This window comes from Lissotriton vulgaris, chromosome 3_1 (genome assembly GCF_964263255.1).
Source record: "Lissotriton vulgaris chromosome 3_1, aLisVul1.2, whole genome shotgun sequence".
Classification (NCBI taxonomy): domain Eukaryota; kingdom Metazoa; phylum Chordata; class Amphibia; order Caudata; family Salamandridae; genus Lissotriton; species Lissotriton vulgaris.
Window position 1 is genome coordinate 144,277,191 of NC_141689.1, and position 12,448 is coordinate 144,289,638.

At 44.4% G+C, this 12,448-nt stretch overlaps 1 protein-coding gene across 3 annotated transcripts in view; it reads right to left on the reverse strand.

The window, feature by feature from the left end:
- Positions 1-12,448, reverse strand: part of LOC147726109 (uncharacterized) — a 263,025-nt gene that overhangs the window by 215,325 nt on the left and 35,252 nt on the right. For 2 of the 3 annotated variants that reach the window (XM_086960215.1, XM_086960214.1), the window contains exon 2: positions 4,044-4,376. The exons of the other annotated variant lie outside the window; for it this stretch is intronic. In XM_086960215.1, coding sequence (XP_086816341.1) covers positions 4,044-4,376 — 333 coding nt within the window. The remainder of the gene's footprint in view (positions 1-4,043; positions 4,377-12,448) is intronic. 3 annotated transcript variants of the gene reach the window in all.

Genomic DNA, 12,448 nt, shown 5'->3' on the forward strand with positions numbered 1-12,448 from the left:
CTGTGAGGTGTAAACGTTCCAGAAACCGCTGTAGCCCAGAAGTAGGGGATGCAGGTGTGACAGTGATATTGGTATTTGAGTTCTCCTACATTTCCATGTACCTCTGTTGCAGTGGATGTGTCACTCCTCTTACTTGGTGATGTGGACAGCCCAATGTCCCTGCCTGACCATACTCTGTGCCCATGTGGACATTGTGGGAGACTGGATCTGTTAGAGACAAGTAGTAAAGCAGTGTGGGAATACATATCTCATGCTCCTGCCTATGTCTTATTTAGAAACGTTGTTTACTCAGGTTTTAAACAGTGTTCATGAATACATGGTGACCTGCTGCTGCAACAGCTGTAATGCTTTATTTAAAAAAGTTACAAGTAAGCTACCCATAATATGGGCATTGACACAAATAATACAACTCCTATAATAATTTGTGGGGCTCTTATATGAGAAAACTACATCACTTTTGTACCGTGTAGAGTGGCACTTGCATGACGCAGGGCTCTAAATCACATTTATGAAGCCAAACAAAGCCACCTTGTATGGCATTGAGCGGCCTTATAAATCTTGAGTAAGACTACACACTGCAAATCACTATTTTGGCTTACTCTGCGCCTGGGGGCATTCCATCCGAATTGGGGTGGGTTTTCCCATGCAACACCCATTGATGTTTATGCTGACCCATAGGTAGTTAATCATGTAAACCAAGAAAGTGCCAACATCAGTGATGGTTAACAAGGATAAATATCTTTATTTCTCCTTTCTATGTGTGCTGCATTCTTAGATTTGTTTTTCTGCAGGAAGGTGCCTCTTCCTGGACAAAAGCAATCCTGCATGTATCAGAGGCACCCTTGCACCATGGTGTAAAGGTGTCGGCATTTGCGTTAGGTTGCAAAAACAACTTCAGCTCAGGGAGAAATTACAGCAATGCATTGTATTACATAAATATGGTGCATTCCTGCCCTTTCACTTTGGCGTAGGGCAGCGAAGCATGGTTCGTTGCTTCGCTGTCCTATGTCAAAATCTCATAAATGAGGGCCTTTGTCTATGCTGCATCTTCAAAGTGTTTGAGCTATCAGTGTGCTTTAGTGAGGGATATTTAATGTAAGTTTGTCATTGTCTAATTTTTTTTCACTCGTGCCCCCAGCTATGCTCCATTGATGGCTTACCGTGAGGGGCGACTCATGGGAATGAACTGTAGATTGTGCTGATCCTGTGACTTATTAGTGAAGCAATGTCCCTTAAATAATGCCCTCCAGTAGAAAGGTGGGAGGGGGTTTCTATGCAACCGCCACCTCCTCTAGCTCTGGCCTTTGATGGTCTGACTGCTGGTCTATCCTAGGAGACTGCGCGCGTTACAAAACTAATTTATTAATAATAATAATAATAAAATGACATTCATAATTTGTTAATGATACCACTTTGGCAATTTTTACTTTTTGTTTGGCAAATGGGAATCATATAATTTTGCTTCTACTAATTCTTATGGAATGGTATACCTCAATTTGTTAACAGTCGTTAATTTCTGCAAATTACAAATAGGAAATGTTGCTGTTAATATATCACAGCCTTAGTTATGTACTCTGATATAGTAAAATAATGTCTAACACTGCTTCACTAGTCAGCATCTGTACACCCATGTAATCCTGTTATGAAGCCCAATGTACCCCTATATAGGCCTAGGTAGTTACACAACCTTTTATCTACATCTGTCCTACCGTCGTTTCCCATACCGGGTCTGGCGCTGACCTTTTACCTAGTTAGGTGCTACAGGACTGTTGTTTGGCTTTCTCCCAAAAACTAGCCTCATGTGTTATGCATGAGAATTCTCGGGATCACGGTGGGTTTACCATTTTCTACATAATAACTCGGTATAAGGGTCACCTCTATCGTCATCCTTGCCCAACATGCCCATAGTACACTTCTAGGTAGAACACCTGAGAGTACCTTTCAGGTATTTAAGTACTACATCTTCACTGGGAAAGCTAGAGGAGGAAAAGACTTCCATTCTGACACCAGATGCTGTGGTTTCTGCACCCAGACACTCTAGCACGCAATGGTCTGACATCCCTCGTGGGGGTCCTTCTTGAGACCAAGATGGGGTCCTTGGCTCTCCCATGTCAGTTAATGGGGTTGGCTTTATCCTTGGGGGATGCTTGGCTTTACACCTACATACATGCTAGGTACACTTAGGTACATCTAGTTAGGGTTGACATCGGAGGAGTATGTATTATTACTGTCATGTAGCCACGTGCCTGCATATATCCATTATTTTAGCACTATGTTAGAATTCGACCTTTTTTTTACTCTGCTGGTGCTTATCACCATAGATCTTTGTTTCTTTCTCACAGTTGTTGCAGCACATACATTTTACACTAGAATGAAGCGGGTTCAATAAATGCTGATTGAAAATGTCCCCTCCATTGATTCTGTGTGTCTCTCTGAATCAAAATGAACACAAGTGACTCTGCAAAAGGTACTGCACTGTTTCCATCATCCCTGAGGGGTTAGGGTTGTCATGTTCGATAGTTGAAAGAAGCTATCTGCTCTTTGGTAAGAGGGGCTCATAGTTGCACTGTGAGCTAGCTGGTCTATAGGCTAACATTTCCTGTGGGGGTGTCTGGAATCAGTATGGATACCAATCCCTCGGTTTATGTTTTCCAAACGTACAGATCCTATATAGATTTGTAAGAACTACACGACAATCCTCCCCAGGATAATATCCATATCCCTTCCCAAATTCGGTTTTCCGCTAGCACGAGAAGAATGATTGCTTAATCTAAAAATGTTATGCTATATTATGTTAAGTGAATTTGCAAAGTCAACCAACACCAGAGCCCTGGACTCTTGGCGCTATGATACATGATTGGAATTAAACTCATACGCACAGTCAGTAATCCCTTCAGTACACTATCATCCTACATTAAAAACAAATTTTGGGTTGAATAAGGTCTTATGTCTCAGGGCACTGACAAGGAATTCTCTTTTCCAAGTCAGGCAATCTCGACAGGAAAGAAGAGTAAGGAAGTATTTTAGGACAAGCTATAGGTGGCAAGAGTGGTATTTGATCATCTAGTATTTTGCCCATGTCTGTGGGAAGGAATTCGAGGATGGACCCTTAGGTGAACATTGGACACGAAGAGATGAAGCTGGATCTTCTGAAATGACAGCTGGGGGCCAATCTTGTTGAGTGTTGTTGCTCATCTGTTCTGTGAATGTGTTGTGAAACAACCCCTTGCATTTGGTAAAGCTGTATGAAGTCCGGAAGAAGCCTTTCCAAGCTGGAAGTCAGAAATGAAACCTCTGTTGTGTGGTTAAAGACCACAGTCTCTGTTCTGAGAGGGTTCAGTTTGAAAATAAAATCTGGAATTGTATACTCGGAGAAAACGTTTCAGTCAACAGACAATGAATGGAGATTTGGCTTCTATGCTTAACGCTGAAGGTTGAGGGGTTTGAGTGGGAGGGGTTGGGTCCCAGTGGACACTGAATCCGAGAGACGAGCAACAGAAGCAGACAGAGCAGCAGCTCATCAGGGAGCACGGGGTTTTTGTGTTTATGTTTGCAGCATACATTTGGGAGCCTTATGTTTTGTGAGTGTGTAGTTTGGGAAATCATATTGTACAACGTTTTCGCTTTGGCCAGAAAAGAGCCTTAACAAATGTCAATTGTTAACCGCAAAAACAATACTTGGGAAGAGCAAAAGGACCAGAGGAGTCATTTGAATACATTGATGACATTAGATAGGTTGATACCACTGGATACAATACAGGAGTTACTGAATATGGTGGCTCCTTAAGGTAGTTTCTCACTCAAAAGGTATTGTTTTTGGATTGCCCTCAGTACAGTGGTTTTTCCTTTTAACCTCTTGTTTCGGTCGCTGGGCTCTCACTCATGTTGACTTCACTATGTCTTACCAGCCAGGCTTGCTCTATACAAGTACCATTGCATATATACATTCATACATACATGCACAGTATCACCCCATGAAACCCCTTCCCCAAGCTGCAGTCAGAGGCAGAGTGACCATTAATGCCAGCAGAGCATGAACTCACCTCTGAGAACAGCCACGGACACTGGGGCCATGGGATCCAGCAGGGCCGTTCTCTCTATTCCACACTGGTAGCTCCCGGCGTCTTCCAGCTGCAGCCCTTCCATGACCACCGTGAATGTCCTGGTCTGCGGCGAATCCCTGATGGTCACTCGGTCCACCCTCACCTCTCTCTCAGAGGTCGATGTTTTTATAAGAGTGTCGCAGAACCGAGCTGCTCCTCGGCACCAATATTTGAAATGATCGCGGTATCCTGCCTCATATCTGCATTCAACGGACACCGACCCTCCGAGGGTCCCACTGACCTCGCGTGGACCGGTCAGAGCCTGGACCCCGGCTTGAAAGAGAAATAAGACTATAAAACATGAGCACGGGCAGACTGTCCCCTCAGTATAACCATTATCCGACAAAACATGTTTTTAAATTAGATATGTTTGTAAAATTTCTGTTCACCGTCTTGTGACAAACAATTAGTTACTCAGATTTATATTAAATCTGAAAGGGAAATAAAATGAAACAAAATACTGCAAATCGAATTAGAAATGCTGGCTTTTTTACTGAGAAATTACATAGAAAACCATTAACAGTCATCTCAATATAACCATTATCATGTCAAAAAAGATTTCTTCTTAAATTAGATGTGTTTGTGAAATGTGTCTAGAAAGAGGAATAAAAATGAATAAAATAATGCAACAAGAATAAGGCATGTTGCAGATAACAACAACACTGTTCAGAAGTGGATCCGTTCTCCGTTACTACCAGGAGCCCCTGGAAGTGTGCTTTTGATCCGAGTTGAAAGCCATTGTGAATGGCTTCAGTTTCATGAGTTTTCAGATGCAAGAGGTTGGGTCCTGCGCTGAGGCCAGGAGTCAGGGCATTACAAAATTGCTCTCACTGAAAACCCATTCTTAAGAATAATGTTCCAATAGGAATGACCTTTAAGCTGTGCCTGGGCGGTGATCTCCCCTCCGTTTGCGGAGTTTGGAGTGTTGTCCGCACTCTGCAGAGCATGGAGTTCCTTTGGGAGCGGAGTTTTTTTGTTTGTTTGTGCTCCTCAACATCAAGTTGGCAAGTGCGAGTGAGGGGAATCCACCTCCCGGCGAGAATTTTCCTTGCTCGCGCTCGGCAAGGTTTAGGTACGGCACTAGCAAGGAAAATCAACCTCCTGGCAAGATTTCTGAATACGGGTGGTCGGATTTCTCATTGCAAGTGGTTGAGGCAGGTCGTGATCACTCAGGTTGAGAAACCTTCTGTTTGGGTTGAAAAAGCTGACACTTGAGTAGAAAATATATTGGAGCAGCAGAAAGGAAGCTGTGCCCTCATGCGCTGCACATGGCACCGTTTGTGATGATTTTACAGTGCAGGACAAACACCCGGTGCTCAAAATCATGGCGAACTGCATGGCCCTAACACACTCCACCGCTCGTAGAAATCTGCGTAGAATGGTAAAGTTTTTTTGTTACTTTTGGTTGGGTCTGTGGGCTTTCTTCAGGACCAAAAGATCGCTCACTTCAGAAGAAGGGTAAGTGCACTACTTAGCTCTGCACATTATGACAAGAGACATGCAATCTTTTGGTCCTGAATAAAGCCCACAGACCCTACTGGGCACACATGGGCTGAAAGATATTGACCAGCCACAAACAGGTGTGATAGAACAGTAGCCCTTCTAGCACTGCACCATCACCTTGTTTTTACCTTTACCCCATCTTCGACATAATATAAATTGGAACGACAGCTGGAGGTAATTTTAATGACATTGAACCCTTACTTTCATGTTCTCTAATCAATACTGTGAATACCAGTTGGTCCTCCTCCAGGTGGAGGGAAGCATAACCAAGACCCGATGATGATGCTTATCACGTAACCATTCCTGTGGGGAATCAAGATATACAGCACGCACAGTTAATTTGTTAATGAGTGTTCTTTAACCCCTTCCATGCTGATGACGAACCCCAGCCGTCATGCACTACGGTGCTCGTGTGCTGATGACGGCTGGGGTTCGTCACGGCCCGCCCCTGTTCGTGTTGTTTACAGCACACCAGGGGAATCTCGGCCGCATGGAAAGGGTTAAGGTGATCAGATCCCCTGACCCTGGTAACACACGGGACAAGTGATTAATTTCCCTCTGATTATACCTATGTTGGTCGGAAGCCAAATGAATCGTAGCTTCTCTCTCTCCCTCATTTCTGATTACGAGACTCAAAATTAATCATGCATTTGACACAATGGGGTGGGAATATCATGTGTCTAGTCATAGAAAAGATGAATTTGGTGCAACTTTTCGTGGCTGGATCCAACGATTAGCTGGAAATTCGAAAGAGGTACCACCAGGGATGATCTCCGCCCCTGACACTGTTTGCCTTTTCTATGGAGGAACTAAGGGTTAAGGTGCATATAAATCTGTCTCAATGAGGGGGTGGGGGTGTAGTGGAGCAAGAGCTGGGTGAATGGAACCCATGTCTCATTGGTATGCACCAATGATTTATTGGTGTATTTAACAGAAGAGGGCCAACAAATTCCTCTTCCCCACAGGAAATTTGACAGGTTCAAGGATGTAGTTTAAATGAAAAATGGTTCTGTTGGGTCGGACCAATTACTTTTGAAAACACTCATTAATGAGAACTCAAACTCTCTGATACAAGTCCAACAGTTTGAGAAATAAATGCTCAAAAGCTTTAAGTCATGTAATCAATCAATTGTATTAAGAAATTCCAAACATTTGGGATCCGAATTGCAATCATTCTTAGATAACATTCAATGCTTGTAGTGACTGTCATGTATGAAGTGACTTTCAGTGAAAGGTGCTCAGTGAATGACGAAATATACAGTGCAATTTATGTACAAGTATATACAAATATCTTCGTTGGCCAGATAACGATTTTAAACCATGGATTCCTAGAGTTCCTATCCGGATCCTGGTATTTCTAGGCCTATGATGTTTGATGACGATTCGACCCTGGTGCGCCCCGATTGGTGGTCGCGACGGGTCTTTATCAAGACAGAAGGGAGACAGTCTAGAAAATTAACAAAGACTGTGTATCAGAGAGAGATGCTGGCGCTGGGACGATTAGCAACCAACTAAAGTATTAAATTGAAAGTACTCACGTAGGGCTCAGACCGGGCAGCCTCAGACTGAGACCAATGGTGGGGCAACTGCCAATCAATTCCGTTGGGTAAGAGAACAATGTTGAAAATCTGTCTCTTTGAAGCGGGGGGGAGGGGGTGAGGTGATTGGACCGAATCAAGGATGTGCCAGGAGGATATGGAAACCTCGAGTGGGGAGTGAGTCTATGTTCTGTGCGCAGAAATTGGGCGGTGTGTTAGTCGAGTTGGTGTGTGGGGAGGGAGAAATGGGCCGGTGGGGTGCATGACTGAGTACAATAAATGTTAGCCGGAGTGCCCGATGAAGTGCGGTAGTAACTAATCTGAGTGTCAAATTACAGGTGATGCCAGTCGGAAGATGAAAACAAACGCTACTTGACGAATATTTCATGTTATGGCGTGGCATTTAGAACGATGTTAACCAGTGAGTGACATCGGGGTACGTGATGTTTAAACTAAGAATCACGGAGGGGTACGTGATGTTTAAACTAAGAATCACGGAGGGGCACTGGGACTTCAGGCCCTTACCTTGTGTTAAACAATTTCTTTCCAAAGCAAACGGAGGTGCTTAGTTCCTCTCGTGCAGGCGCTGAAGCTAGCAGCGCGTAGCCCACAAGCCGTTATGAAGATACGGCTGTGGCGTGCACGTTGGACGCGTTTGTTGCCTAGCAACGACTCGGCACCAGTCAATGTATCACGCGGCCTGCGTGAACAGAAAAGAAGTTTAGTGAGTACTGTAAGTCAGAGGGTAACGCGAATCCCGGATATTAAATAATACCAGACCTGCTCAACATTTGATGTGCATAATAATTACATTTTGACTGAACAAGCAAGTAAGACACATTAATTGGATTAGGCATGGGCGGAAAGTCCGTTCCGCTCGCGGATTTTGCAGATTTTCGGTAAATTCGCAATCCGCGAACTCTCGCGAATTTACCGAAAATCTGCAAATTCGCACGCAGCGGATTTTTTTGCTTGGTGATACAATATTGCGGCGTGCGACGTTCACTTACCGTCATTCAGCATTTGCGAGTTGTTTTTCTCGATATTTTGCGAGTGCTGTGCCATTTTGGATCTTGCTGCGGGATCCCGCGGGAGTTTGGCGACGCATCGCGAGAGTTCGCAATTGCGAACATGTAGATGCGGGCAGCAACAATCTCACACTCGCGAAATTACAAAATTTGCAATTCTGCACAAGAAATCCACCAGCAAGCAGCATAAACCTTCGGAAAATGATGATTTTTATCAGAATAACTCCTCAGGTTGACATTTGCCTGCACTTTTTTGGATTTGAGGCCTTTTTGACTTTCTTTGGATCACTTTTGGATTAGAAATCAACTTTCACTAGTAAGTTTGTTTGGGGCATTACAGTTGCTGTTCTGCAGAAAAACGAGTTTTGCAAAACTGAAAGCACTCAGCAGGTGCAAAAGTTCGCTCATCATTAGTAACCATTCCCTGTAGTGCTTCCTGAGGTGCCCCTCCAGAGTTCAGTTGCCTATGTTTGTTTGGGGCATTAGAGTTGCTGTTCTTCAGAAAAACGAGTTTTGCAAAACTGAAAGCACTCAGCAGGTGCAAAAGTTCAAAGTCATCATTAGTAACCCTTCCCTGTAGTGCTTCCTGAGGGGCCCCTCCAGAGTTCAGTTTCCTACTTGCAACTATTCTATGACCCTGCTCTGACCCTCACAGCAGGCTCATAGAATAGCTACAAGTAGGCCACAAAGGTCCTGGGAAGAAAATTTGCACTGCAACAGAAAGCAAATTACAGATAAGGAAGCAGGTGCCAGACAGGAAGTTTAAATTCAGCGGCACATTAATCCACCCCAAATTAATTCATGTCAGTTGAAGCAGGGCAGGTGTGCTTGCTTTTCCCCCCGTAATCTACAGTGATGAATCAGAGGGTGGCAGTGGTGAAACAGAAGGTGCTGTGAACCTGTGATGATGAACCAGAGGTAGAAACAACAAAGTTGCGACCGTTGCGAGCCGACAAGTAATTCGCAATTGCGAACTGGTACAAAACCCTCGCGAACTGGCAGAAACCCTTGCGCACACAAAAAAAAGTCTGCAAATTTGCGAGAATTCGCGGAGTTTGCAGATTGCGAGTTCGCAAATACGCCAGATTCGCAAAATTCGCCCATGCTAAAATTGGATGCATAGTTCAGGGTTTAACAATATCGGTCATGAAGAATAGGCACATGGTACAAAAATGGCATAGTTCATAATTACTGGGGACTCAAAGATGTTAAAACAGAGACATTGTTGGGAGGATATCTATGACCTTGTGCCTGGCAAGATTGAGTGTATAGACACAACTAGGGTAACACAAATGGGATATACCAATATTTATGCCAATATTTATAACAGACTCATTTGTTTGGATACCTTCTCATATTCATTGAGCCCAGTTGTTACAGAGTTCAGACAATGGATCCATTTACATTCCTTCCTGCTGAGGACTGATGTTAGGGACCCACCCCTTGGGTTAGCAATATTGGTATATCCCATTTGTGTTACCCTAGTTGTGAACTATGCCATTTTTGTACCATGTGCCTATTCTTCATGACTTGGTAAACTATCACTAACTGTTATGGACCTTGCATTTCTGTCTCTCATGAATCCCAACTTCCGTTTTGATGAGGCATTGTTTAAATAGAACATTGTATAGTTCTCAAGTCCAATACCAATTCAGATGTCCGTGCGCACATCATTACGATATTGTTTAACCCTGAACTATGCATCCAATGAATGTGTCTTACTTGCTTGTTCAGTCGAAATGTAATTATTATGCACATCAAATGTTGAGCAGGTCTGGTATTATTTAATATCCGGGATTCTCGTTACCCTGTGACTTACGGTACTCACAAAACCCACACTAACCTGGGTCTTCTTTTCTGTTCACGCAGGCCACGTGATACATTGACTGGTGCAGCGTCGTTGCTAGGCAACGAACGCGTCCAACGTGCACGCCACAGCCGTACCTTCATAACGGCTTGTGGGCTACGCGCTGCTAGCTTCAGCGCCTGCACGAGAGGAACTAAGCACCTCCGTTTGCTTTGGAAAGAAATTGTTCTACACAAGGTAAGCGCCTGAAGTCCCAGTGCCCCCTCCATGATTCTTAGTTTAAACATCACGTACCCCTCCGTGATTCTTAGTTTAAACATCACGTACCCCAATGTCACTCACTGGTTAACATCGTTCTAAATGCCACGCCATAACATGAATTATTCGTCAAGTAGCGTTTGTTTTCATCTTCCGACTGGCATCACCTGTAATTTGACACTCGGATTAGTTACTACCGCACTTCATCGGGCACTCCGGCTAACATTTATTGTACTCAGTTATTCACCCCACCGGCCCATTTCTCCCTCCCCACACACCAACTCGACTAACACACCACCCAATTTCTCCGCACAGAACATAGACTCACTCCCCACTCGAGGTTTCCATGCCCTCCTCGCACATCCTTGATTTGGTCCAATCACCTCACCCCCTCCACCCGCTTCAAAGAGACAGATTTTCAACATTGTTCTCTTACCCAACAGAATTGATTGGCAGTTGCGCCACCATTGGTCTTAGTCTGAGGCTGCCCGGTCTGAGCCTTAAGTGAGTACTTTCAATTTAATACTTTAGTTGGTTGTTAATCGTCCCAGCGCCAGCATCTCTCTCTGATACACAGTCTTTGTTAATTTTCTAGACTGTCTCCCTTCTGTCTTGATAAAGACCCGTCGCGACCACCAATCGGGGCGCACCAGGGTCGAAACGTCGATGAACATCATAGGCCCAGAAATACCAGGATCCAGGTAGGAACTCTAGGAATCCTTGGTTATCTGGCCAACGAAGATATTTGTATATACTTGTACATAAATTGCACTTTATATTTCGTCATTCACTGAGCACCTTTCACTGAAAGTCACTTCATACTTGACAGTCAGTACAAGCATTTAATGTTATCTAAGAATGATTGCAATTCGGATACCAAATGTTTGGAATTTCTTAATACAATTGATTGATTACATGACTTAAAGCTTTTGAGCATGTATTTCTCAAACTGTTGGACTTGTATCAGAGAGTTTGCGTTCTCATTAATGAGTGTTTTCAAAAGTAATTGGTCCGACCCAACAGAACCATTTTTCATTTAAACTGCAAATGCCCAGGTTCTGAGGGACACAGGGTTACCCCTTTTTCTTAACTAGGTTCAAGGATGTAGCAGGCCTACTTACTAACTGGGGGGAAAACAACACTATTTCTATGGATAAGCATGTCCTATAGGGTTATAAATATTCCAGGAAGTAGACTCTTCTACCATTTAGACATAATAGTCAGTAGTAATAGCCAGGAGCAATGCTCATTAAATATGGGGAGGGATCTGAAATGTGGGAAGTGATCTGGGGACTGATCGGCTCAAGAGAATTATGGAAAACACTACCATTATCTATCATGGAAGGATCTCGGTGGCTAAAATGGCCATTCTACCACAATGCCTTTACACGTTGCAGACCCCATGGCCAAATCCCAGTTAAAGTATTTAAGTAATTGGTATGCTCCTGTGCTCTCTAGTCTGGGCCTGCAAATGCGGCAGTGTTAAATTGGGCACTCTCAGTGCTAAAATGACCACTTGTTGCTTGCCCCGTGGGCCTCATATGCACTCTTCGAGGGTGATTTATAAATACATAAAAATAGTTTTTTCTTACATGGCATAGGCACAGTTTCCACATATGTGTCACGGTAGTGCATATAAATGGTATCTCATCCAGTGCATAGTGTTGGTTCCAGCAGATGCTTTTTACGATGGATTTAAATAGGCTAAATAGGTCATTCCAATCTACAGCACATGGTTCAGCAGGGAAGCACAGGTACTTTACTACAGATGTCAAGTGCAACACTAACTGGGACATCTCTGTTCGCCTAGCCTAGCCTAGCAGAGCCTAAGCCGCGCCCCGCCAGACCAAGTGCATCGATTGACGAGCGGGAGCGTGCAGGAGCGAGAACGGACCCGGTGAAAGCCCACGACTGAGGACCGAGGACGAGGTCTACTACGGACGTGGCAAGCGGGCATACAGACACCCTCCCCAGCCTCGGTACACCGCAGAGCCCTCGGGGTGAGACGAGGGGAGTGGGAGCGGGCGGGCCGGAGGGCTTGCCGAGCGTTGTGAGACGCAGTGGAAGTCGGGCTGAATAGATAGGCTGAGCCCGCAAGAAGCAGTGATCGCCAGTGACCGGCAGCCCTGGGCAGACCCGCGTTGTAACAAAAACGGGGGAATATTGGAAAATCGCAACCCCAGTGGACCCCTGAGGAACGTCAGTTGCTAG